We start from the raw sequence: 25526 nt of genomic DNA on the forward strand, positions 1-25526 counted from the left end.
CATGTAGAGAAAATCTTCAAAACCCCAGTCACCACACTACAATCAGACTGAAGCTATTTTCCCCATCTCTCTCTCTCTCTCTCTCTCTCTCTCTCTCTCTCTCTCTCTCTCTCTCTCTCTCTCTCTCTCCTCTTTTTCCCATATTCTTATCATTTCCCTATCTTTCACTCTTGCTTCCATTTTCTTTTCAGGTCTCTGTCTTCTTCTCTTGTGGCTTTTTCTGTCTTCGTATAGGAGCTTCTTTGTGTCTTTCATTTCCATATCAGTTTTACTGTTTCCTCTCAGCTTCATTGCTGTCCATCTTCAGTATCTATTTTTTTATGTGAATAAATTCCTAGATTTGACTCTATTTTGTAAATAGATTGGCATGGTGGAATTTGTTTAAATTATTATACATTATTTATATTTATACAGTATGACTGAAATAGCAGAGAGCATGAGGCTTTTACACTACTTTGGTAAGAGAAACTGGGAATAATTTTGAATAAATAAAACATTATGAATTTATTCATTTAAAAATGTGAGTGTGAATATATGGTTGTCTGGCTGGACAGAATGATAAATAGGTTGTCGATAAAATGGAGAGATGGATGTAAAGGTATTTAGTAGAATTATTTCATTAATAGATTTATTAAAAAATGTATAGTAAAATTTAAAGTGAAATTTATATTGTCTTTAGAAGACATTTAAATGAGAAGAGCAGGTGTTACATGACACCCACAATATTTATGTAATCATACAACTGTCATTAATCACATTTGATACAATCTGCCTGCCAACATTTGTCAGTATGTATCCACACATAATCTTCATTTTTTATTAATCACTGAAATCATTTCAAATGCCTGGAATGACTCCAGTGTTTACAGTAATTTTGTCAGTGCTGTACTGTATGTCTCTAATGAAATGTCAGTGCAGTGGGGGCACAGTATGAGGCAGAGTGCCACTCCTCAGTAGTTCAGTAAATAAACTAGACAAGAAGGGACTGCAAACTCCAAAAAGAGTGTACCTAGTTACTGTTTGGCATCTCTCTGTAGGAAAGGGTTTTATTGTTCTTAATAGAAAAGTTTGCTGTTCCATACTGTATGTGTGCAAAATAACATGCATGGCATTTGCTTATATTCTAATACCAGAATAATTTCCCTCAGTTCAAGAGTCATCCCCTTTTCTGTAATAATGCACTTAATTTTAATCCTGTAAATCCACATAACACTGTCGTGTTAATTTCCTTATGTGAGATTCAGAGTGTACAAAAGGAAATGAGCTCCATATTTAAAGTATTTAAATTAGTGCCAAGCAGCTCTGTGTGGAAACAGCCAGAACAGTTTTGAAATGCTACCATATATATATATATATATATATATATATATATATATATATATATATATATATATATATATATATATATATATATATATATATATATATATGATTGATATTTTCTCAAGAATATTATGCTGTTTTGGTATGCTATGATCTCTGAAAGCTTTGAAGATGCCATTTTAAATGGAATTTTATAATACTTTTGCCAAGGTTCGTCTTTATATTTCAATTGTGGTTAGTATGGCTGTGGATTGTGGAGTTCTTCCTATTCTTGTGACATCACAAGTTTGAATCCTAATGGTGACACACCCAGAGAGCCAAGGGAGCAAAATTGCCTTTGCTGTATGGGTGAGAAGGATGGCATTACTGTTTATCCTCTGACACTAACAAATCTTGGGCATCTGTAAGCTTGTGTATGTGGAAAAGGGTGTTAAAAGTGTCTTACACTGCCTTGTGACTCAATGTGAGCAGCAATTCAAAAAGATATGGTTGACGGCTTCACATGTCTCGATGAAATCACGTATTAGCCTTGGTTGGTAGCTGGATGGTGGATGAGAACTGAGTCATATTCGTTCATGTAAGGACAGTGTACACTACTGTATTTTAGAGATGCTTTTCGTTCTGGTGCTTAAAGCTGCAGTACTGAACTTAAACCTCTCTATCGCCATCTCTATTTCAAACATAAAACTGCAAGTTCCTTTTTTTTTTTTACAGGGGTTGTGCTTCAGCAGTGCTCCACTGTGCAGACAAATCTGATGGTTTGAGGTGTATGTATGTGTTGTATATTAGCTCAAATACTTGACAACGGAGGTGGTGGAGGATACAGTTTTCTTGAAGTAGAGGTGAGTTGCTGTCTCTCATAGCTAGCAGAAAATAAGTGCAATTTACCACGCTGACCATAGCAAAAAAAAAAAAAGACAACGTAGGAAACTCGATACCTAGCTGAATGAAGCTAATATTAGCTAGCTACTTATTGAGTCACTGATAGGAGAAAAAAGCCATCTTTGAGTCACTCTTCAATCCCTTTAGATATCGGAGTTGTCGCCACCTCTCAAAAGCCATGCCGATATTTATTCTCGTTTTAGCAAGGGCTCTGTCGCTTTCCTTTTTTAACTGCAGGCTCTCTGGACTTCGAGGCTTCTTGATTTTGACAACAGCTGATTCCCCAGATGTGAACGATGATTGCTTTAGAACTATCCAGATTAAAAGCAGCCATCTACAATAGATAACACATTTAAATTCTAAGCAACTTTTTTAAGGACAAGTTACAAACACTCCACCATCCTCAGTCCCCAGACGCACGCCGGCTCTTCTTCTGTCTGTTTATGGACACGACGTAACCATGCAAAGATGAATGATGTCAAATTGATGTTTCCCATGAAATCTGTCCTGAAAGCTTAAAATGATAAATCACTATTATAAGCTTACCACTGTGAATCGGGGTAAGGTAAGGAGACAATTCTGAACACTGATTTTTACCTACTTGTTCATTAATTGTTTTTTGTTCATTTTTAACCCCAAAAAAGTTTGATACTGCAGCTTTAAGGCAGGCTTTTACCATTTAGGGCACAATTGGAGAGACTGAGAGATAATCACAGAGATCATCTAATAATCCGGTCATTTGAAAAAATAATTACACCACATGGAAATTGTCGGATTTTTTTTGGCATATTTGGATGCTTGAAACAGCAGAAATAACTTCTTGTATGTGTTTTGCATAATTGTCCAATAGTCTTCCTGGAATATTTGATCACTCTTCCATGCAGTATTCTTTCACAAAACCACTCAGATGATGCTTATCCATTTTGAATTATTCTGTTTTTTTTTTTGTTGTTGACTCAACTGGTATGGGGGGTTGGCATACACCCAGTCGCAATTCTTTATATGTATATATTTTATTATTCTCTCTCTCTCTCTCTCTCTCTCTTTCTCTCTCTCTTTATATATATATATATATATATATATATATATATATATATATATATATATATATATATATATATATAGAGAGAGAGAGAGAGAGAGAGAGAGAGAGAGAACTTTGATCAACGTTGTAATTCAAGTACATGAACTGCTGAAACTTAACTAATGTGAAGCCAACATCATATTTATTGGAATAAATATTAGCATTTAATAGAAAATTATTTTTTTAAATGAGTAAATTATAGTTACAGACTGTGTACTCTCCTGACCTTTAACCCCACAGTGCACTTACAGGTCACCCTGGAAAATATTGTGCCTGCCAATAAAGAGCAACTTCAATGGGTCCTATTGCATGTCTATGTAAAACTCCTAGAACTGCACATTCAGAGCCATGCAGTGATGGGTTAAATTGGAGCATAAGTAAGCGGGGTTAAATTGGAATTTAGGTGGGAAAACTGTTCTTCTTTAATGAGTGGAAGAGAACCATTCAATTGATGTGTTATTATATGAAATTCGCAACATTGACACAAAGATTCCAACTAAATGGTTTCTGTTCTAAGAACATATTTTTACTATCCATAGGCGAGTGAGTGTTACTCCTCTGGGTCTTCTCTGTAGTTTATCCCCTGAGTTAAATAGGCTCTCAAACCTGCTCATACAGGACAGCAGTTATTGTTCACAGTTGTTTATGTTTTTCTGTTGTTGTTGTATGGTTTGTTTTCCGGTTATTGCTTACTCCAAATTTCTATTATTCATGCTCTTGCAACAATTTTTGCATAATTCATTTTTCAGTATAGACAATCAAAAGTTTATTAAATTCATGATCTCACTGTAAAATTGAGTGAATGAAAATTATCCTATCGTACTCCACACCCATTCTTTCTCCATGTAGCTATTCATTTTCTAATAATTTATTTATACAGAATAGATATGTATTACATCATAACCAAGTCTGCAGCTGCTACTATAGTGCATGGTCAAAAGCTACTAGGGCAAGAAGTCTCTGAATGTCTCTTAATCTAAGTACAGGTTAATGTAGATATGACCTAACAGCATCTTTTCTGCTTTCATAACATCATATCAGATCTCATCATATTAAAAGCAAATCTTTAAAGCAGGTTTTATATCATATATAATATAAGGATCCCATTTTGACTTGCAGAAGAAGTCAAAAACTAAAGTAAATCTAAAATAGAGACAAATTAATTGGCTTTTGTTGTCAACTACAAACAATAGTTCACTGATTTGAGAAAGATTATATGGCAAAGACATATTCTGAAACATAGTTATATTGCTTGCTAATTCACATTGGATTAAAGCTTGCCAGAAAGTCCCACAGGTCCCTCAGGAATTGAATAAACTTACGTTCTCCAAATTGCTTTTTGTTATTATAATTTGTGAATTAAAAATGACTTCTTTTTCCCAGCAGACCTGTTTTTAGTGTGTTTCATTTTTTCTTCTTCTGGGGCATAGTGGTAGAGTCCACATTAAAAAAAGTTCTAGACCACACCCCCTTCTACTTTAAATCCAAATATAAAAATAGATACAAATATTTGTGTTTTTCACAATAAAATAGAAGTACTGAAAATAATTATGTGAATGCTTTAATTTGCTGTTTTTGCAAGCTATACTGATTAACCTACATAGATACCTGTGTATAATATTGTCTGGAATGAAAAAAAAATCTCATCCATAATTTATTAATAATATAATTATAATTGTTCAGCATAACAGTGCTCAAAGACTCTCTTATGCACACTTCTGTCTCATGGATCATTCTCTGTTTTCTTGCAGGTGGCCAACCTTCTGCGACTTTTCCAGATCCCCCAGATTAGCTATGCATCAACAAGTGCTAAGCTCAGTGATAAGTCCCGCTATGACTACTTTGCACGCACGGTCCCCCCAGACTTCTATCAAGCCAAAGCTATGGCTGAGATCCTACGCTACTTCAACTGGACTTATGTGTCTACTGTAGCCTCAGAGGGTGACTACGGAGAAACTGGCATTGATGCTTTTCAGCAGGAGGCCAGGGCCTTGCAAATCTGTATCGCTACATCTGCAAAAGTTAGCCGCTCAATGGATCGCTACAGTTACGAAGGAGTGATAAGGTCTCTGTTACAGAAGTCCAATGCTAAGGTTGTGATCCTCTTTACTAGAAGTGAGGATGCCAGGGAGCTTCTAGTTGCAGCAAACCGCATGAATGTGTCCTTTATCTGGGTGGCCAGTGACGGCTGGGGGGCACAGGAGAGTGTGGTGAGAGGAAGTGAGTCAGTAGCAGAAGGAGCGTTCACCATTGAACTTGCTTCATATCGAGTCGATAAATTTGCTGAATACTTCACAGATCTAAATCCTTACAACAACACTCGCAATCCCTGGTTTCGAGAGTTCTGGGAGCATCAGTTCCAATGCAGCCTGCACGATGTTCACTGTGGGAAGCATTCACTCAGACATGGCAAGTTTGAGCAAGAATCCAAGATCATGTTTGTAGTGAACGCTGTGTATGCAATGGCCCATGCACTGCACAACATGAGACAAGCAGTATGTCTAAACAACACTAAAATTTGCACTGCCATGAGACCAGTAAATGGAAAGAAGTTGTATAAAGATTATATCTTGAAGACAAAGTTTGATGGTGAGTACTATGAACGTAACTATTCAAAATTTTTGGTTCCCAGGGCATGTCAAATTATACTTTCAGGAATTCTTACCGTTGTTTTTGTTGTAAATATAAAGTGCAACTTTTAAAGTTTTGTTTTTGCACTCAGTCATACAATATTTGAAGTGAAAGACTGAGGTTAAAGTTCAGAATGTCAGTGTGGACTCGGGAAGCAAGCAGATTTTTAAACAGAGCTTTGGCTCACTTTTATTTTAATCAGAGCGTTTTTCAGTGCATGTTCAAACTGTACCACAGTTTAAAATGTCAGCACTCATTGATGGCATTTGTCTTGTTCAAGTTCATTGTTCAAGCTCACACTCCGTACACACGTGTGTGTGTGTGTGTGTGTGTGTGTGTGTGTGTGTGTGTTGAAGCTCTGACAGCTCTGTCACTCAGTCTCTCGCTTACGGCAGGTTCCTGAAAGCACACAAATTATAAGACACAGATGAGAATATGATACACAGATAAGACACAGATGAGAACCATCATACATTACCTGCCAGTTCAACCCGCCTCCTCTGTAGCCAGTTCTCAACCATTCCTGCACTGCCACAGGCAGGTTCAGTTTGAGGATATTTAAATGTAATTTGGGTACTCACAGATTGTAAAGCAAGCCCTGACACATCATCAAGTCAGTGATTGGGTACATTGTAAAAAGGAGGTTGCACTGATGAGCTTGGCATAAACACATGATACAACAGTCAGAGATGTTTTAAAAATGCACTTGAACCACTGGTACACATCAATTGGCAGAAAAAACAGGTTATAGCACTGTGGGCAGATGAGAAAACCTGTACTAAAGGAAAAAAAAGTGTGAAGAAAAAAAAATCTCTTCATGATGCAAAACCACCTTACCTGTGAAAGATGTGGCTGCTAATAACAGCAGCAGGCTGTTTGAAGTGTGCAGAAAATATGCAGACAATCTTAGCTCAGATCCATCCAGCTCAAAATTCAGGATAAGCACCCAAGACATATTATTAAAGCAATTATTTTTTTTGTGTCAGAAACAAAAAGCAGAATGTTCTTGATTATTCGAGCTAGTCAACTGCCCGAAATCCCTTTGAGGATGCAAAAGGCTCCTAAAAAAGCAGCAAATAAAAATGGTCTGATTATGTCTACAGGCTGCATACTTTAGCTAGTCACTGATTGCAAGTTATATGAAGAATATTTTGATGTAAAAGTATACTGATTTGTCCTACTATATACACTATTTGGCCAAATGTTTGTAGACATCTGACCATCACACCCATATGTGGTTCTTCCCCAAACTGTTACCACAAAGTTGGAAGCACACAGTTGTGTAGGATGTATTTGTATAATGTAGCATTACAATTTCCCTTCACTAGAATTAAGGAGCCCAACTCACATGTGTTCCAGCAAGATAATTCCCCTGTCTAAAATAAAATAGTCCAAGATTAGAGTGGAAGAACCCAAGTGGTCTGCACAGAGCCCTGGGCATGAGGATGGAATGCACTCTGAAAGGGAACCCAATTCATCAAAGGGCACCATGTACACACACATTCACACACTCATTCACAAGGCAATTTATAGTAGCCAGTTCACCTACCAGCATGTTTTTGGGAAGTGGGAGGACACCCACCGACACACCATGGAGTCTAGCTTTAAGGTGGCAACACTACCTACGGCACTACCATGCTGCCCTTTTTGATTCTCCAACCCTGATTTAAATACCTTCAAATTAAAGATGACATTCTATACTTTACCTTCACATTGTTATTATTTCATTTTAAAGCCAGTGATGTTGCCTTGCCTATGATGTTGCATCAGCAGCAGATAAATATGATGGAATAGCTTGTGATACATGTCTTGGGAATTGTCAGTGACAAAATTGGGAGAAAATGGGTCAAATTAGGTAAACAAATGTGTTCTTGAATATGCATGTATAAATATACATGCTTTGTGATAAAAAAAAAAAACTACCTTAGTGCTTATTATTTGATATTTAGTAAAATGTAATGCTTGATGCAGGTTTTGCAACAAGAGCTTGAGTTATATGTTGCTGTGCAGTGAACATGTTTTTACCTTATTGTACTGACACAGTAAGAGCCTCTATCTATAAAACAGAGTGGTTCTATCCTGCTGGTTGCTCTTTTAAAGCAGCTTAATCTGAAAGATCAGTGGATTTGTAAAGCCATTTCTTTTGAGGAAAACCACTGTAATGAAATGAATTGGAGGCATGAATCAGGTTCACTGTTTTCGTAGGGCAATCATTTTGATTGTGCGTCTTATTAGCCAAAAGCTATCATACTTAAACAAATGTGAAATCAATATTTGTATAAAGATGTTTGGGGATGCTGAGGAAAATGAAGTTTACTGTCATAAACCGTTTATTCCGTCCCACCTAAAGTGAAACGTTTTTGGTGTTCCTTTAAGAACTAGACAATTACCTAAAAAGAAACATGACAGTCTTGTGAATCCACTCATGGCCTCAATTATGTAAATGCACAGTTTGCACCTGTGTCCAGTGCATCTACAACCCCCAAAAGTGAGGCTTTTGCGATTGTACTGTAAGTGCAGTGAGTGGATATTATATAAGGATTCCAAAGGCTTTGATATAATAGATTTGAAGCTCTCTCTTAAGCCTTTCTATGTTGCTTTGACATTCGCCACATTGGCTTACCTTTTGTCTTTTGTATCTACAGCTCCATTCCGTCCAGCTGACACAGAGACCATGGTTCTCTTTGATGCTTATGGAGATGGTCTGGGTCGGTACAACATCTTCCACTACCACGTAGAGAACGGCACATATGTTTACCGTAAAGTGGGCTTTTGGGCCCAGAGTTTGAACCTAGATACAAATCTGATCCCTTGGGATAACCAGGTGATACCCACATCTCAGTGTAGTGACCCCTGCAGGATGAATGAAATTAAGAGCATGCAGCCCGGTGATGTCTGCTGTTGGATCTGCATCCCCTGCCAGCCCTACCAGTATCTCCTGGATGAATTCACTTGTGCAGAATGCAGTTTTGGTCAATGGCCACTGGCCAACCTGACTGGCTGCTATGACTTGCCTGAGGAGTACATCAACTGGGAGGATGCCTGGGCCATTGGACCGGTCACCATTGCCTGTTTAGGGATCCTGTGCACACTCGTTGTGATTGGTCTCTTCTTAAAGAACAATGAGACTCCTGTAGTTAAAGCTAGTGGACGAGAACTTTCCTATATTTTACTCCTGGGAGTGCTCCTCTGTTATGGCATAACTTTCATCTACATTGCCAAACCTTCAGTAGTAGTGTGTACATTACGTCGTCTTGGGCTCGGTACCTCCTTTGCAGTTTGCTACTCAGCACTTCTGACCAAGACCAACCGCATTGCCCGTATCTTCAATGGTGTCAAAGATGGTGCACAAAGGCCAAGGTTTATTAGTCCAGCTTCACAGGTAGCTATTTGTGCTGCTCTCATTTCCTGTCAGCTGTTAGTGGTGATGGTTTGGCTCTTGGTAGAGACACCAGGTGTAAGGAAAGAGGTCAGTCCTGAGAGAAGAGACATAGTCAGGTTGAAATGCAACAGCAAGGACTCCAGCATGCTAATTTCACTGACCTATAACTGTGTCCTCATTATCCTCTGCACCTTCTACGCCTTCAAGACCAGAAAGTGCCCAGAGAACTTCAATGAGGCAAAGTTTATTGGTTTCACTATGTACACCACCTGCATCATCTGGCTGGCTTTCCAGCCAATCTTCTATGTCACAGCCAGTGACTACAGGGTAAGCACATTTAACATAGCTGATGCTTTTTTTTTTTTTTAATTTTTTTTTATTTTTACACTTTTTGTGTTTTGGAGAAATAGTTGCTTTTGTAGTTTACATTTGAATAATGTACATATACACTACCAGTCAAATGTTTGGATACTTAACAAAGCTTTGCATACCCTTGGCATCTTCTCAACCAGCTTCATGAAGGAGCTTCAGCCAGGAGGCTTTACTTAAAGTTCTCAAATAGGTCGAGCACTTGTTGTCTGATTCTCAGAAGTTGATTTATTCCTCTTCAGTAACTACTTTATTCTGATCATGATTGTAATGAATCTACTGGGAACAAGAACACACACACACACACACACACACACACACGCACACACACACACATTTACATTAATTTAGAGTAGCCAGTTCAAATATCAGCATGTTTTTTTAAAGTGCTTGTTTTAAGTAAAATTACTCGTTAAATATACAATTTGATGAAATGACAAATTATTTATTTATTTATTTATTTATTTTTGCCAATAACATCACTATTTACATTTGTCTTAGAAACAAAATTCAGTCATAAGCCTTTCTCAAAATATCTTTAACGAAATAAATAATATAGGTAACTCAATTGAAGGTAACTTAAATTAAGGTTCCTTAATAAAGCAACTAACACTTATATTGATTGATGCTTTTAAATAATAAACTAAAAAGGCAAAGTGATGAACACCTGCATTAATCATGGAGTCACACCCGTGTCCGTAACTACAATTCTCATGATCTTCAGCCTGCAGTCTTTCAACAGGAGAAGTCCCCTGTTCTCACTCTCACCTGTTCACAACCTCTCACACTCCCATAAATAACCTGGAGAAACAAACAGAAGTTTAATACTGGCCTTGCACCTGTGATGATTTTGAGTCCATGTTCTTAGCCTGTTTGGCTCTTTGTTTTGAAATTTGCTTTATTATAGCATTATCCCATTAGCCTTGTCTAGTTATGGCTTAATGTACATTTTCCCAGTTGTAAATCACCAAAAGAACTAAGGCTGAATAGCAAGTTTTAATATTGGAATATTAATATAATAATATTTTTAGTTAATGTATATGGATGTTATTTTTAGTCATGGTTTGAATAAATATTAATCAGTGCAGGTGATTCCTTTAACATTTAAACAAACTTCAGTTAATACATGTGTTAAAATGACATAATTTATTTATTTATCTTACTGCAGAAGTTTATCAAAAGTGCTCTTCTCAGTCAGCAGCTGACTGGTCAGAATGTGTTGATTAATTTTCTGTAACTCCATGGCTCTGGCAGTAGTACTTACTTGTGAGTTATTAAATGACACTACTGATATGCTACTTGTATGGCATAATTTATATTACCTTTAGATTTATGATTTATTAACGTCCTAAGATGTGCTACTATGTACTTGTTGCCTGTATCTTTCTGAAGCCTACTAATTAAGACCCAGAAGAGCTTATGTGCTTAGTATGGCCTGGATTTACAAAATCGCATATTTTTAATCGAGTTTGCAAGCAGAAAGCATATCTTTTAACACAAACATGTCTATTTATTGTTATTCTGTTCCCCACATATGCAGTTCAGACAGGTTAAACTGTTTTTTGTTTTATTTGTTTGTTTGTTTTTTTTAATCTTTGAGGTTGGCTTTAAGGTAGCTGTACTGAAACAGTTACTATGTATGTGGTTCAGTGAAATATTTTTTTTACATTGCATTAAGGCTCATCTCACTGCAGTCAAAACAGCACTGATAATCTCTTGAAGTATTGTTAATAAACCCTTTTGTTAAATTCTCTGGCATGACATTAAACATTTTTTCCATTCAATTATAGCAGCTGTGCTTAAAGAATTGCTTTCACAGTGACTCAAAGCATACGGCATACAGAGACAGAATGGCACATCTCATTTCCAATTGAAATATTACAGTAACCTTTTGCAAAATATTCATTAAAAAACTTTTTTATTAATATTAGTGTGATTCAGTGGTAGTGCCTTGCTACCAATTCTTTGAGAAGCTGTCTATATTGAGACAAATGACAAACCTTTCTGACCCTCCTTTCAGCAGGAGGCAAAAAATATTATAGGGCTTTTTGACCCAATATTATATAGTACCCTCCACTAATATTGGCACCCTTGGTAAATATGAGCAAAGAAGGCTGTGAAAAATTGTCTTTATTGTTTAACCTTTTGTTCAAAGATTTCACAAAAACACTCTGCTCTCATGGATATCAAACAATTGCAAACAAAACACAGGTTTATCAAAAAAAATATATCTGTGTTAAATACTGGTGTGCAGCAATTATTGGCACCCTTTGCCAAGATTGCACAGCTCTGAGTCTTCTCCTATAATGCCTGATGAGGTTGGAGAATACATGGCAAGGGATCTGAGACCATTCCTCCATACAGAATCTTAAAATCAACCTTAAAAGGGTGTTGAGCATCACAAAATGGGAAGTGGCTACAAGAAAATAGCACAAGCATTGAAAATTCCATTTAAACCATTAGGGCAATAATTAAGAAGTTCCAGTCAACTGGAAATGTTTTGAATCAACCTGGAATTGGATGTGTATCTATATTGTCTGAAAAATATCCAAAAAATATCCAAGGATCACAGCTGGAGAATTACAGAAGTTAGTTAATATCTTGGGGTCAGAACGTCTCCAAAACTACTAAATCTGAAGTCACCTACATCACCACAAGTTGTTTGGAAGGGTTTCAAGCAAAAAGCCTCTACTCTCATCCAAAAACATACTCAAGCATCTTCAGTTTGCCAGACACTACTGGAACTTCAAATAGGATTAGGTTCTATGGTCAGATGAAACCAAAACAGAGCTTTTTTGCAATAAACAACAGAAGTGGTTTTGGCGCACACAGAGAGGTAGCCATATGGAAAAGTACCTCATGTCCACGGTTAAATACGGTGGAGACTCTTTAATGATTTGGGGCTGTTTTTCTGCCAAAGGACCTGGACATTTTGTTAGGATACATGGCATCATGGACTCTATCAAATGTCAACAGATATTAAATGAAAACCTGACTGCCTCTGCAAGAAAGCTTAAAATGGGCATCTTCCACCAAGACAATGATCCAAAATACATCAAAATCAACACAAAAATGGTTTACTGACCACAAAATCAAGGTCCTACCATGACCATCCCAGTCCACTGACTTGAAACCCATAGAAAACCTGTGGGTGAACTGAAGAGGAGAGTCCATCAGTGTGGACCTCGAAATCTGAAGGATCTGGAGAGATTCTGTATGGAGGAATGGTCTCAGATCCCTTGACATGTATTCTCCAACCTCATCAGGCATTATAGGAGAAGACTCAGGGCTGTTATCCTGGCAAAGGGTGGTAGCACAAAGTATTGACTAAAAGGGTGCCAATAATTGTTGCACACATTTATTTAACAAAGACTTTTTTTTGGATAAACCTGTATTGTTTTTGTAATTGTTTGATATCCATGAGAGAAGAGTATTTTTGTGATTTTTTTTAAACAAAAGATCAAAAGGTTAAACAATAAAGACAAATTTTCACAGCCTTCTTTGCTCATATTTACCAAGGGTGCCAATATTAGTGGAGTGCACTGTATACTTTTGTGTGTTGAGACTGGAAGGGAAGGGGGCATGATTTCTGGGGTAGACATGGGCCTCATGAGGATCTATGTGAATGAAAAATTCCTGGAACAGTACAGTAGTCTATCATGGAGTCTGCAATTCTTACTTTTTTGCCTAATAAGAAGGATAGAAATTCAGACAGAAAAAAGCAGTAAGGAAACACTGCATGGCTGGTCTCACACACACACACCACACACAGTGCATTTATTTTGTGAGGTCAGATTCTCTTTGATCTGTAGGTGTATTATGGCTCTAATGGGCTTTCCCTTTCCACACGGTCAGGTAGATTAAAACAAAAAAGAGAAAGATATGGCCTCCTGCCCTCTAAGGGTAACTTATGCAGCCATGAGCATGATTAGGGAGAGACAAAAAAAACAAGATGTCCCTGAGTATGTCTTTTCAAAACAATGAATGTGTGCTTGTGTGTATTTGGTGCATGCAGTTGTGTGATGGATTGTTAAAATATGGCGAGGCCCATGCTTAGGAATCTACATGTGAGAAGAGAGATTTTTGGTGAGGAATGGGTGATTTGAGTACATTTCAAGCTAACCTATCATTATAAGGAATTTTTGCATATTGTATAAAAATAGATGGGCTGTTCAGTGAGCCAGTAAAGTGAATTGAACTGAATTGAAGCTCCTCATAAAGGTGTAATAGGTATGGCCAGATGTGAGAAGCAATCTGTTATTTCCCCCATAAATGTATTTCTAAATTGCAAAGCAGTCAGATATTTGCAGAAAGAGGAACAAGGCTTTTTCCTTGTGCAGTTATTTGGGTTGCATTATTTAAAGCCTACTGATTTATTGTTATGCAATGCTTGTCTTCCTGAAACTCTCTCGAACCTAATTAACAAATAAAAAGCAAAGAAAGGCATGCTCTGTGTGAATATAGTGTGCAGGTAAGACAAAATCTGTAAAAGGCTGATTCTGTAGTACTTTATTAAAGGTGTCATATGATGCTTTTTAAAAGATCATTATTTTGTTTATTGGGTGTAACAGATGATGTTCAAAAAACACATTATTTTTCACATACGTACCTCTATTCACAGACTGCCTGAAACGCTCCAATTGAGTTTCGGTTTCTCCAAAGCCACTCCTTCCGAAAAGCCGAGAGTGCTCTGATTGGCCAGCTGACACACTGCCTTGTGATTGGCCAAAAACCTCACGCATGTGTCCGAAATGTAACACCCCTTACCATAATAGCAAGCTTCAGCTTCCAAAGCTTCTGAAACAATTCTAAGCTTCTAAGCAACACAGTTAACAACGTAGTCGCTTTTACCATATCAGTTCGAGCCCGAGTCAGATTCAGAAAATGAGGATGATCAAGCAGATCAATTGGAAAAATTTTGCAAGCCCAGCTTGAGCAGAACATTTCACAGTGGAAAATTTTTATTTTGTAACTCTCTCTTTAGCTAGCACGTTAGCAGAGGTCTATAACTAAGCCCTGGGCCTTAACACAAAACTCCACATTTGAACAGACAATAGCAGATACTTCATAACATAACCAAACATGCTTACAGGTTCTGATTCAGAAGTGCAAGATTGCCTGAGCAAAGTGGGAATCGCCCCACTTTTCAGGTGTAACCATCGCATATAGCCCAGGTTCAGAAAGCAGTCCTCCATAAAATGTGCTGTGCCCAAGCAAACTTTTGGGTTGTACTGTACAGCGTTATAAATAAATGTTAACCACTGATTCCTAATTTCGTCCATCGGAAGGCTAAACAAAGGGGTTTTGCTTTTGCATCAAAAAACACACCTTCTCCACGACATGGCACCTACACACTTTTTCTTCGCACCTGTCTTTCGGTAGGATTATGCAAATATTTCAAATAGTGATGTAGACGTTTGCGGAAGTAATGTCTGGACTTCAATTGAGGCTTTTTTGGCAGGTCTGAAGCAGTGTTCTCTGTTAGATAAATAAAGGAATAAATCCCTTTGGGGGAGACTATGAGCTTTGTAACTTTGCAGATCTTATGCATGCACAAACGGTTACATTACACACTAAAGGAAAAGGAAAACATTAAAAAGCATCATATGACCCCTTTAAGGTTGTAATAATAATAATCATCATCATAATATACATCTATAGTGTAAATATATTAAAAAAGGTCTGATAAGATTTATTGAGATTTGAGGTATGTGCATTAGTGAGGAGTTAGTAATGTGAAATTGAACACATCATTATTCAGATCTTAGACATAACTGTTGTTATTATGTTACTTTGAGAGTTGCATGGAAGTTGCAAGCGTGTGGCAGAAATTCAGTGCTGTAAAAAAGTATTTGCCCTGATTTCTTCTTTTTTTGTGTATACATCATACTAAATTGTTTCAGAAATTAAAACTAAATCTAAGATAAAACAAAGGCAACCTGAGTAAACACAAAATACAGTTTTTAAATGATATTGTTATTCATTGAAGCAAAAAAGTTATCCAATACCAACTGGGCCTCTATGAAAATGTATTTGCCCCATCATTACTAATTACAAAAATCTATGAAACTTCATTCATAATGGGGTTCAGCTGGACTAGACTCAACCAGGCCTGATTACTGCAAACCCTGTTCAATCAAATCAACACTTAAATAGAACTTTTTCAACAGCATGAAGTTGGTCAAAAGGTCTTAACCCAGTAACACACTATGCCAAAATTGAAAGAAATTCCAGAAATGATGAGTAAGAAGGTGATTGAAATACATCAGTCTGGGAAGGGTTACAAAGATATTTCAAAGGCTCTGGGACTCCAAAGGACAACACTGAGAGCCGTTATCTACAAATGAAACAACTTGGCACAATAGTCAACCTTCCTAGACGTGGCCGACCTTCCAAAATTCCTCCAAAAGCACAGCAACGACTCATCCAGCAAGTCTCAAAAGAGCCAAGGACAACATCAAAGGACCTACAGGCCTCTCTTGCATCAATAAAGGTCACTGTTCTTGACTCTACTATCAGAAAGACACTGGGCAAAAATTGCATCCATGGAAGAGTGGTGAGGTGAAAACCACTGCTAACTCAGAAGAACATTAAGGCTCGTCTTAATTTTGTCAAAACACACCTTGGGAGAATGTTCTTTGGATCGATGAGTCAAAAGTAAAACTGTCTGGAAGACAGGTGTCCCATTACATCTGGCGTAAACCAGACACAGAATAATACTTTTTGTCAAGCATGGTGGTGGAAGTGTGATGGTGTGGGGATGCTTTGCTGCTTCAGGGCCTGGGCAACTTGTAATAATTGATGGAAACATGAATTCTACCAGAAAGTCCCAAAAGAGAATATCCAGTCTTCAGTCCGTAAGTTGAAACTCAAGCGCAACTGGATTATGCAGCAAGACAATGATCCAAAGCATAGGATCCAAAGTCCACCTCTGAATGGCTCAAAAAAATCAAAATGTTGGAGTTGCCTAGACAAAGTCTTGACTTAAAATAATCAAGATGCTGTGGCAGGACCTTTAACAAGCAGTTCATGCTCGAAATCCCTCCAATGTGGCTGAACTAAAGCAGTTCTGCAAAGAAGAGTGGGCCACAATTCCACCACAGCGCTGTGAAAGACTGATCTCCAGTTATCAGAAGCGTTTGGTTGCAGTTATTGCTGCTAAAGGTGGCACAACCAGATTTTAAATTTAAATGGGCAATTGGTTTTTCATATGGGTGATAGATTTTGGATAACTTTTTTTGCTTCAATAAATAAAAACTGTATCATGTGTTTACTCAGGCTGCCGTTGTTTTATGTTGTATTTCGTTTGAAGGTCTAAAACTATTTAGTATGAGATATACACAAAATCAGAAGAAATCAGCATGGTGGCGAAAATGTTTTCACAGCACTGAAGGTGTGTCTGACTTATGTGCAAATCTGACCTTGAATTTAATCAGTTTTGTTGTGTGTTATCCTGATCAAAGAGCAGTGTTAAGTCCAATGTTTGTTGTAACCACAGTACTGTATATCACATTGAAATGCAAGGGTTCTTGATGTGGACATGTTAATCAAAGACACTGTTTATCACACACAATTTGTTATGGATAAAATTATATGCTACACTTACTTAAAGTGAGCCATAATAGTAATAATAATTAATAATTTATGCACTCAAAATATTACATTAAAATCATGATTGAATCGCTTACATCCTGTGTACACATTACAGTGTCAGAAATAAGTCTCGTGACCTCATTAAACTATGCATGTTATACATTTATTCATCTATTAGCAGTGTACTTGACTAGCAATATACTAGATGTTTATTTGTAAGCTTGAACCCACTGAAACAGATTTTTTAAATTTCAGACAGAATAAAGTGGTTATTATAGCTATTACTTCTGTAAGTAAAGACTCCTAAAGACTCCTATTAGATGTTTATTTGAATGCTTGCAATTTTCAAAAGTGTTGACACTGTTCACAGCAAAGAAAAAAAAACATGCAATCTGCTTCTTTAGTCTGCATTTTCTATCCCTCAATTTTTTTTACTTCAGACTTAAAGGCAAGTGCTTGTGTTTAAAGGCAGTGATCTAAATGGTATTGAAAAACCTCTACTCAAGAAAAATCTGACAACCTCAGAGATTACATATTGACTATAAATAGGAAGAATCCAGATGTATTACCTCCTAAACATTGTTACTTCACACACACTGACTATACACATACACATGTGCTGCTTTTGGAGATATGCAACATAACACAATTAAAGTTACTACTCTACTCAGATTTGAATGAGTAGGTAACAGTTCTCCCAATCACCTTCAGCTGCTGTAATGTAATGTTTGCTTTGAATTTCTTTGTGTCCTCCAGGTTCAGACCACCACAATGTGCATCTCAGTGAGTCTAAGTGGCTCAGTTGTGCTGGGTTGCCTTTTTGCTCCTAAGATCCACATCATCCTGTTCCAACCACAGAAGAATGTCACCACCAGTATCAGGGTGGCCACCACTCGCTTCAGCGTGACCACGGGCCCCGGCTCCAGCCTCTCTCAAGGTACACCACGAGCACAGGCTCCCAGTTCTGCAACATAAATACAGATCACCTCAATACAGTTAATATCAAATTATGACATTTTAAAATCATGGGATCCTAGTGTAACTGACCATTTAATCAGAAAGGAATTTTTACACTTCTCTCAGACACAACCCAGTGATGTAATCATATCAGATTGAATATTTTTATTAGGCAGAATCCAATGATGAAATAATAAAGAAATGAACACTTCTCTCAGACACAACCCAGTGATGTCATATTTTAAGAATCAGAGAGATCACAATTAAGTAGTAAACAGAATTAATATTTATCAGTTAGAATCTAGTGATGTCAAAACATCCAAACAAACACTTCTATTAGGCACAACCCTGTTGTCATAATATCAGATTACACAGTTTCATCCAACAGAACCCGGTGATATCAGAACATATAAATGTATTAGTCAGAATCCAGTGCTGTCACAATATCCTATAAACTATTCTTTCTGACACAAACCTGTGGTGTTATAATATCAGAATTAATTTTTTTTTAGTCAGACTCTAATGCCATAATATTAGCATAAACAGCTTTATCAGACAGAACCTGGTGATGTCATAGCAGAATAAATGTTTTATCAATCAGAATCCAGAGATTTGATAATATCCAAAAAAGCAACTTTACCAGAGAGAACCCAGTGATACAATACTATTGAAATGAATTTTTGATCAGTCAGAATCCAGTGATATTCAAATCAACGCTTCTTTCAGGCACAACCATGTGATGTCATAATACAGTATATAAGACTGAACACTTGTATCATATAGAACCCAGGGACACATAATATCAGATAAATGTTTATCAGACAAAACCCAGTGATGTCATGATATTAGACTGAGCACTTTTGTAGACAGAACCCAGTGATCTTGTAAAAACAAATAAAGAACTTTGATAGATGTCATATGTTGATCAATCATTGTGTGATGTCATAGAGCTAAAAAAAGAAAAAAAAAGAAGAAAAAAGTACATGACAGGCCACTATTTAAGTAACTGAAGTTTTTTTTTCTTTTTAACTGCTTTGTATCTTTAGCATCCAACACTGTGTCAACAGTATGTAACGGAAGAGAAGTCCTGGACTCGACAACATCATCTCTCTAAAAGATGAGCTCTATCCATCTGCAAAATGTGGTATACAGATTAACTTCATCACTAGTCAGTAAAATGTGTTTGCTGATATTAAGGAGGCCCCACACAGTAAGGAGTGGCGCTTTCATTTTCAACGTGCTGTGGAAAAAATCCCTTTTTTTCATTTTCTCTTGTTCTCTTGCTCATATTCTCACTCTCTTTCTCTCTCCACGGCTTCTTCTTCTGCTTCATCTCTCTCTCTCTCTCTCTTGCTCTCTCCTCTCTTTCTCTTTGAGACTAGTTAGAAAATAATAATGGGATTCCAGCGGAAGCTTGTATACCACTATTTTTTTATAGAATATATGATAAAGTATTATTTGAGACAGTGAAATGATAGTGAATCTGTTCAATGTATCATATACAGGATGTTTTTAATTGTAGATTTTTGGTGATTCAGGTTCGTTGTTCCTTGTAAGTAATGTAAATAAAATGTGTTTTTTATGAATATTGAAATTCAAGGTTGATTTCTTTGTACATAAGGTGAGGTCAATGATTTCTGTCGTTTTAAATGTTTGCTTAAGCTGTCACATTTCATCAGCCATCAAAAAATATCTGGTCCCTCAGGTTTCTGTGGTATGCCAAGCTGTGTAAATGGGAAAGGAAAAACAAGCTATGTGGACCACAAACATCTAAATAATCAGAACAAGTCTCTCTGTTTGCCTGTCAGTCAATCTGCCTTACACTGCCTGACTCAGAAAGCTTCAGCTCTGGAGCATATTTTGGAGGGATATCTTTTTGGAGAATGATACTTGAGATCTGAGATCTGAATTGATCCCATACCTTAAGATAATCAAGGATATGATATTGGACCTTATTAAATTTTGCTATTGTGTGGCTTGCCATCAATGGTTAGATTAATCATAAACTACTTAAGGTATATAATATGAATTATTTGTGCAAAGCTTTTCAAGAACAGCCACAGTAGCAAGAAGTCATTAATTAATAAACATTAGTCTTTAGAAACCACTCAAAATGTGATAATTTTGTCAATTCTATGCTAATAGGAAATAGTACTATACACACAGTTGCAATCAAAATTATTCAACCCACATTGCAAATCAGATTTATTGTCAGGTTTATTACAGACTTTCAGCTGTTTGCAATGAACAAACAAAACAAAAGCAATTGAAAGAGTTCAACACAATGAATGCTTTGAATGAGTGATTTCCACAAATTCAACTGAAAATGCAACTTATAATGATTTCTCCAGTTTCAAAATTATTCAACCCCCTGAATAGACTCTCTCACAACAACATTAATATGCAAAAACAGGTGTTGTCTCAAGCACACCTGATGCAACTAGTCGAGGGCTTCATTAGTTGTACCAGGTGTGCTTGAGCTGGAACACATGAAATACCTGAACTGGCTAGGGGTAGAAAATATATTAAATAACCTTGATGGGGCAGAAAAAGGAATCTATCAATGGCTGCAACCAGATTTCTGAGAAGGCAGGTTGTGGAAAACCCCCGAGTGACTGCCAAAGACCAACAACAGGACTTGGTGGCAACAGGCACTGATTTTTCAGTGAGCACAGTAAGGTACACAGTACTAAACTCATAAGGTTTCCATGACAGAACTCCAAGATGTACACCACTACTGACCCAAAAGCACCAGAAAAGTCGGCTCAAAATCATGTAAGTAAACCACAGAAATTTAGGTATTCTGTTCTGTGGCATGATGAAACAAAACTGGAACTTTTCTGTGTCTGACTATGCATCTTGTTTGCAGCAGGGGTTGAATAATTTTGAAACTGGATAAGTCATTATAAGCTGCATTTTCAGTTGAATTTGGGGAAACTTGAATAAGCATATATAAGCATATATACTATATATAATTGTATATATAGCATAAATATGTATAAGTAACACACACACACACACACACACACACACACACACACACACACACACACACACACACACACACACACACACACACACACTGCCATCTAGTGGCCGCAGCATATCACTGGAAATAGATGAGCCATTAGGGGATCCCTTGACTGTAGTGTTAATAACTAAGTGAAGTACTGGCATGTGAAATGTTTTCAGTGTTAACAAATATTATAATTTTTAATTAAACACAGAATGCTGAACACAGACATTCTAACAGCAGCTCAACAGTAATTAACCTGTATACTACTTGGTAAAGAATGTCCTATTGGTTTTCAACCTTTTAACAGCATAAACAATATTCATGAACATTTACACCCAAAACGATACTTATGTATGAAAATGTTCTATGAGCCCTGAACCAGAAGGGGTGGTGAGAATCACCTGGACACCTTCTTTTATTGTGTGCATGCATGCCAAGACCTTTTAATAATGCCACTGAATGACGCAGCCCTTGGAACCTTCCCAACAATATTCTTGCTGAGTCAGTACTGTTTCCGAGTAACGGGGAACCCTGGTCGTTAAAAGGTACTCAAAAATGTCATTAAGCACAATTATTATCTAACAGCAAAATAACAATAACATAAAAATGACAAATTCTTTTCACTTGTTCTGATCACTCATCCTGTATTATCTGAGACATTATATTCAGTTTCAGGGAAAAGTGAAGTAGCCGTACAGATAACTTTTGCACTAACGCCTTATTGAAATTCTCATTCTCCTCAGAAAGTGTGCAACCCCAATTCCAAAAAAGTTTGGATGCTGCGTAAAATGTAAATAAAAATAAAATGCAACGATTTGCAAATCTCTTAAACCCATATGTTATTCACAATAGAACATAGAAGACATATCAAATGTTAAAACTGAGTAATTCTAATGAATTATGAATGAGAATATATAGAATATATAGAATTTGCGCTTATGTCTATACATATTTATACATCCTGTATATACTCCTTATATATCCCTGTATTGTTTAATCCTTACTATCTCTTTTAACTCTTCTTTCTTTTCTTTTTGTCTTTTTTTGGCTGCTGCTGTGACACCCTACATTCTCCATCTGGGGATTAATAAAGTCTTATCTTATTATCTTATCTTATCTTAATTCTAATTACTTTTTTTTGATAATGCAGTCATGCAACGCATTACATTTTAAATTTATGTAATCTGATTACAGTTAGGCCTCCTGATGTCAATAACATTATGTCATTTGTGTTACAAATGTATTGTTAAGAAAACAATATTAAGTAAAATGCATTTATAAAATAAATCACGTTTTGCCCCGAAGATTTTTTCTTAAAATCTATAACTTCATCAGTCCTGAATTATTCTTCCTCTTAGTGTAATATCAAGCCCTTTCATTCTCTCAGTCCTGTTTACTTTGTTTACACTGTCTGTCTCTCTCTCTCTCTCTCTATCTCTCTCTCTCTCTCTCTCTCTCTCTCTCTCTCTCTGTCTCTCCTGAGTGCTGTGGCTCCTGCACAATATTGACCCGACACCCCTGACAGTACTCACTGTGAATTACTATTACACATCCCTCAGGGTGACTCACAGCAGCTCAGAAACATCATAATACTATGGAACACCCTCTTCAGAATATTTACATAACAGTACGTGAGAGAGACACAAAATAATTATGTTAGCTTGACAGAGCCCAAAATTGTGTTCATTATCTTCTTATTATTGCGGTGAGGGTAGAGTAAGCTGTTCATGTAACAGAACATGATACATGCGATTAAATAAGTGTAACTTGTCACTCATTCATGATGTTGCTGACTGATCTCAGGAGCTGCTAATCTTCTCTGCCATGGAGGGATCTTAGACCGACACCTTATCTTGGTTCCTTGAGACTCTGTGGCTTAAGATTTGTGGCTGATGACATGACAAAAAGCTGCTTCTTGCCATCATCATAGTCATCCAGGTTATGCCTCGATGCCGGTCATTTCTCAGAAGATTCCAATGTACAATAAAAAATTTACAATATATATGCTACAACATAGTAAGAAAGAGAGGAAAATACAACACAGATTATTGCACTAAAGTTGTGTAAAGTGTAAAGTGTCCACGTGTAAAGTGTCCAAGTTGCAAATGGGAGCAGGGGGAAAAGGAGTGAAAAGTGTGTCAAGTGACTTGGTGATATTTGGGGTGCAGATGACCTGTCTACAGGCTGTTTAGGGGCGTGATAAAAACTCTGCAGATAAAAATTTTAGTCCTTTAGTTGGCTTGTCAGTGACAAGATGCTTCAAAAATATTTGCTGGATGGCAATCCAAAGAATAAACTGTGTGCTGGGTGATTCAGGTCTGAGGTGATTTGTTGTGCTTGCCTCAGACACTGTGACAAGTGGACGTCCTCAATGACTCAGAGTTTGTTGCGTGTGATGAGTTCTGCTATTCTGACTACTCTCTGGAGAGCCTTGTGGTTGTGTGCAGAGCAACTACCATACCATACAGTAATACATACAGTCAGGATGCTCTCTATGGTACAGTTTTTGAGTTCTGTCTAAACTTCTTCAGCTTCCACAAAAGTAGAGCCTCTGGTAGGCAGACCGTATGATTGTGCTGGTGTGGAGGGACCAGGAGAGGTCATCAGTGATGTGAACACCAAGAAACTTGAATTTCTTGACTCTTTCCACAGCAGCTTCATTGATGTGTAAGGGAGGGTGTATTCTGTTCTAGGACATCCTGTAATCCAGTATAATTTCCCTCATTTTGCTGATGTTAAGAGAGAGGTCATTGTCATGGCACCATTGCAACACACCTCTGATCTCCTCTCTGTAGGCTGTCTCATCCTGAGGCCCAGGATGGTTGTGCCATCAGCAAACCTGAAAATGATTTTGGAGCTGTGTTAGGCAACACAATTATGCATGAACAGGGAGTACAGGAGGTTGCTTAGTACAAATCCCTGTGGGGCACCTGTGTTCAGAGTCAGTATGAAGGAGGACCAGTTGCTAATTCTCTCACCACTTGGGGTCTGCCTGCTGGGGAAGTCCTTATCCAGTTGCACATGGTGTGGTTAAGACCCAGATTTTTGAGCTTTATGATGAGCTTGGTGGGAACAATGGTCTTAAATGTTGAGCTGTAATCAGTGAACAACATTCTCACATAGGTGTTCTTTTTCTCTAGATGTGTGAGAGCAGCAATGGCATCGTTAGTAGATCTGTTGGAGTAGTATGCACACTGGAGAGAGTCCATGGTTGTAGATAGGGATGAGCAAATTTGTGTTTTAACTAGCCGCTCAAAACATGATAGTGGAGGTCAGTGTAACAGGGCAGTAGTCATTCAGGCAGGAGATGTCAGGAGTCTTGGGAACAGAAACAATTGTGTTCTCTTGAAACCTAATCATAGCTGACAGGTTTAAAGACAGATTAAAGATGCTTTTGAAGACTTTTGCTAACTTAGTTGCGCATGCTCTAAGGAGCCAGCCATGCATACCATCAAGTCATGCTGCCTTTCGTAGATTTACCGCCTTGAAAGCTTTGGGCACATCAGGCACAGACAGGACTAATGTGCAGCTGTTCTGGGCCACAGGAAGAAAGCTAGGTAGGTATTATTCAACTCAAAGTGAGCACAGTACGTGTTGAGCTCATCTGCTAGTGAGGTCAGCATGTCTATGTCACTGTTTTTCTCCCTTTGCAGTGTTTTTGAGAACAGGCCATTCCTCATACACTTGAAATCAAACCTGTGGTAGCTGGAGTCAACCTTGTCCCTGTAATCACTTTTAACTATTCTGATAACTTTCTGCAGGTCCTGTCTGGCCTTCTTGTTGTGCAGAATAGCAAAATGTGCGTAAAACCTTTTATTTATTTCTTTTTCTGCTGTCTCATGAATCAAAACAGTCACAGAAATAGCTACAGTGCATAAGTTTTTTTTTTCTTTTGTTAAAAATTATGATTGAGTCACAGCAGAAAACAATACTTTGTATTATCAAGATAAAATAATCTAAAATGTTCCAATCAAATGTACCCAGTTATTGAGAGACAGAGAGACCGGAGCACCTACTTGCTACAGTACATTATTTTAGTGATATGCCAACTTTTTGACCAAGCATAGAAGCAGTTTGCTATATTTATTATTATTATTATTATTATTATTATTATTATTATTATTATTATTGTTGTTGTTGTTGTTGTTGTATTAGCACCCTGTCCAGTGTGTACCCCGCCTTGTGCTCAATGCTTCCTGGGATAGGCTGCAGGTTCCCCATGACCCTGAAAGACGGATAAGTGGTATAGAAGGTGGATGGATGGATTACTGTTGTTGTTGTTTCCATGT

At 37.3% G+C, this 25526-nt stretch overlaps 1 protein-coding gene across 1 annotated transcript in view; it reads left to right on the forward strand.

Annotated features, from left to right (window-relative positions):
- grm2a (glutamate receptor, metabotropic 2a) overlaps positions 1 to 19678 on the forward strand; it is a 29936-nt gene extending 10258 nt beyond the window's left edge. Inside the window, exons 2-5 of the mRNA XM_017480418.3 lie at positions 5041 to 5878; positions 8566 to 9629; positions 18021 to 18201; positions 19268 to 19678. Coding sequence (XP_017335907.2) covers positions 5041 to 5878; positions 8566 to 9629; positions 18021 to 18201; positions 19268 to 19335 — 2151 coding nt within the window. The 3' untranslated portion in view covers positions 19336 to 19678. The remainder of the gene's footprint in view (positions 1 to 5040; positions 5879 to 8565; positions 9630 to 18020; positions 18202 to 19267) is intronic.
- Positions 19679 to 25526: the final 5848 nt, after the last annotated feature.

The sequence above is a fragment of the Ictalurus punctatus genome, chromosome 11 (genome assembly GCF_001660625.3).
Source record: "Ictalurus punctatus breed USDA103 chromosome 11, Coco_2.0, whole genome shotgun sequence".
NCBI lineage: Eukaryota > Metazoa > Chordata > Actinopteri > Siluriformes > Ictaluridae > Ictalurus > Ictalurus punctatus.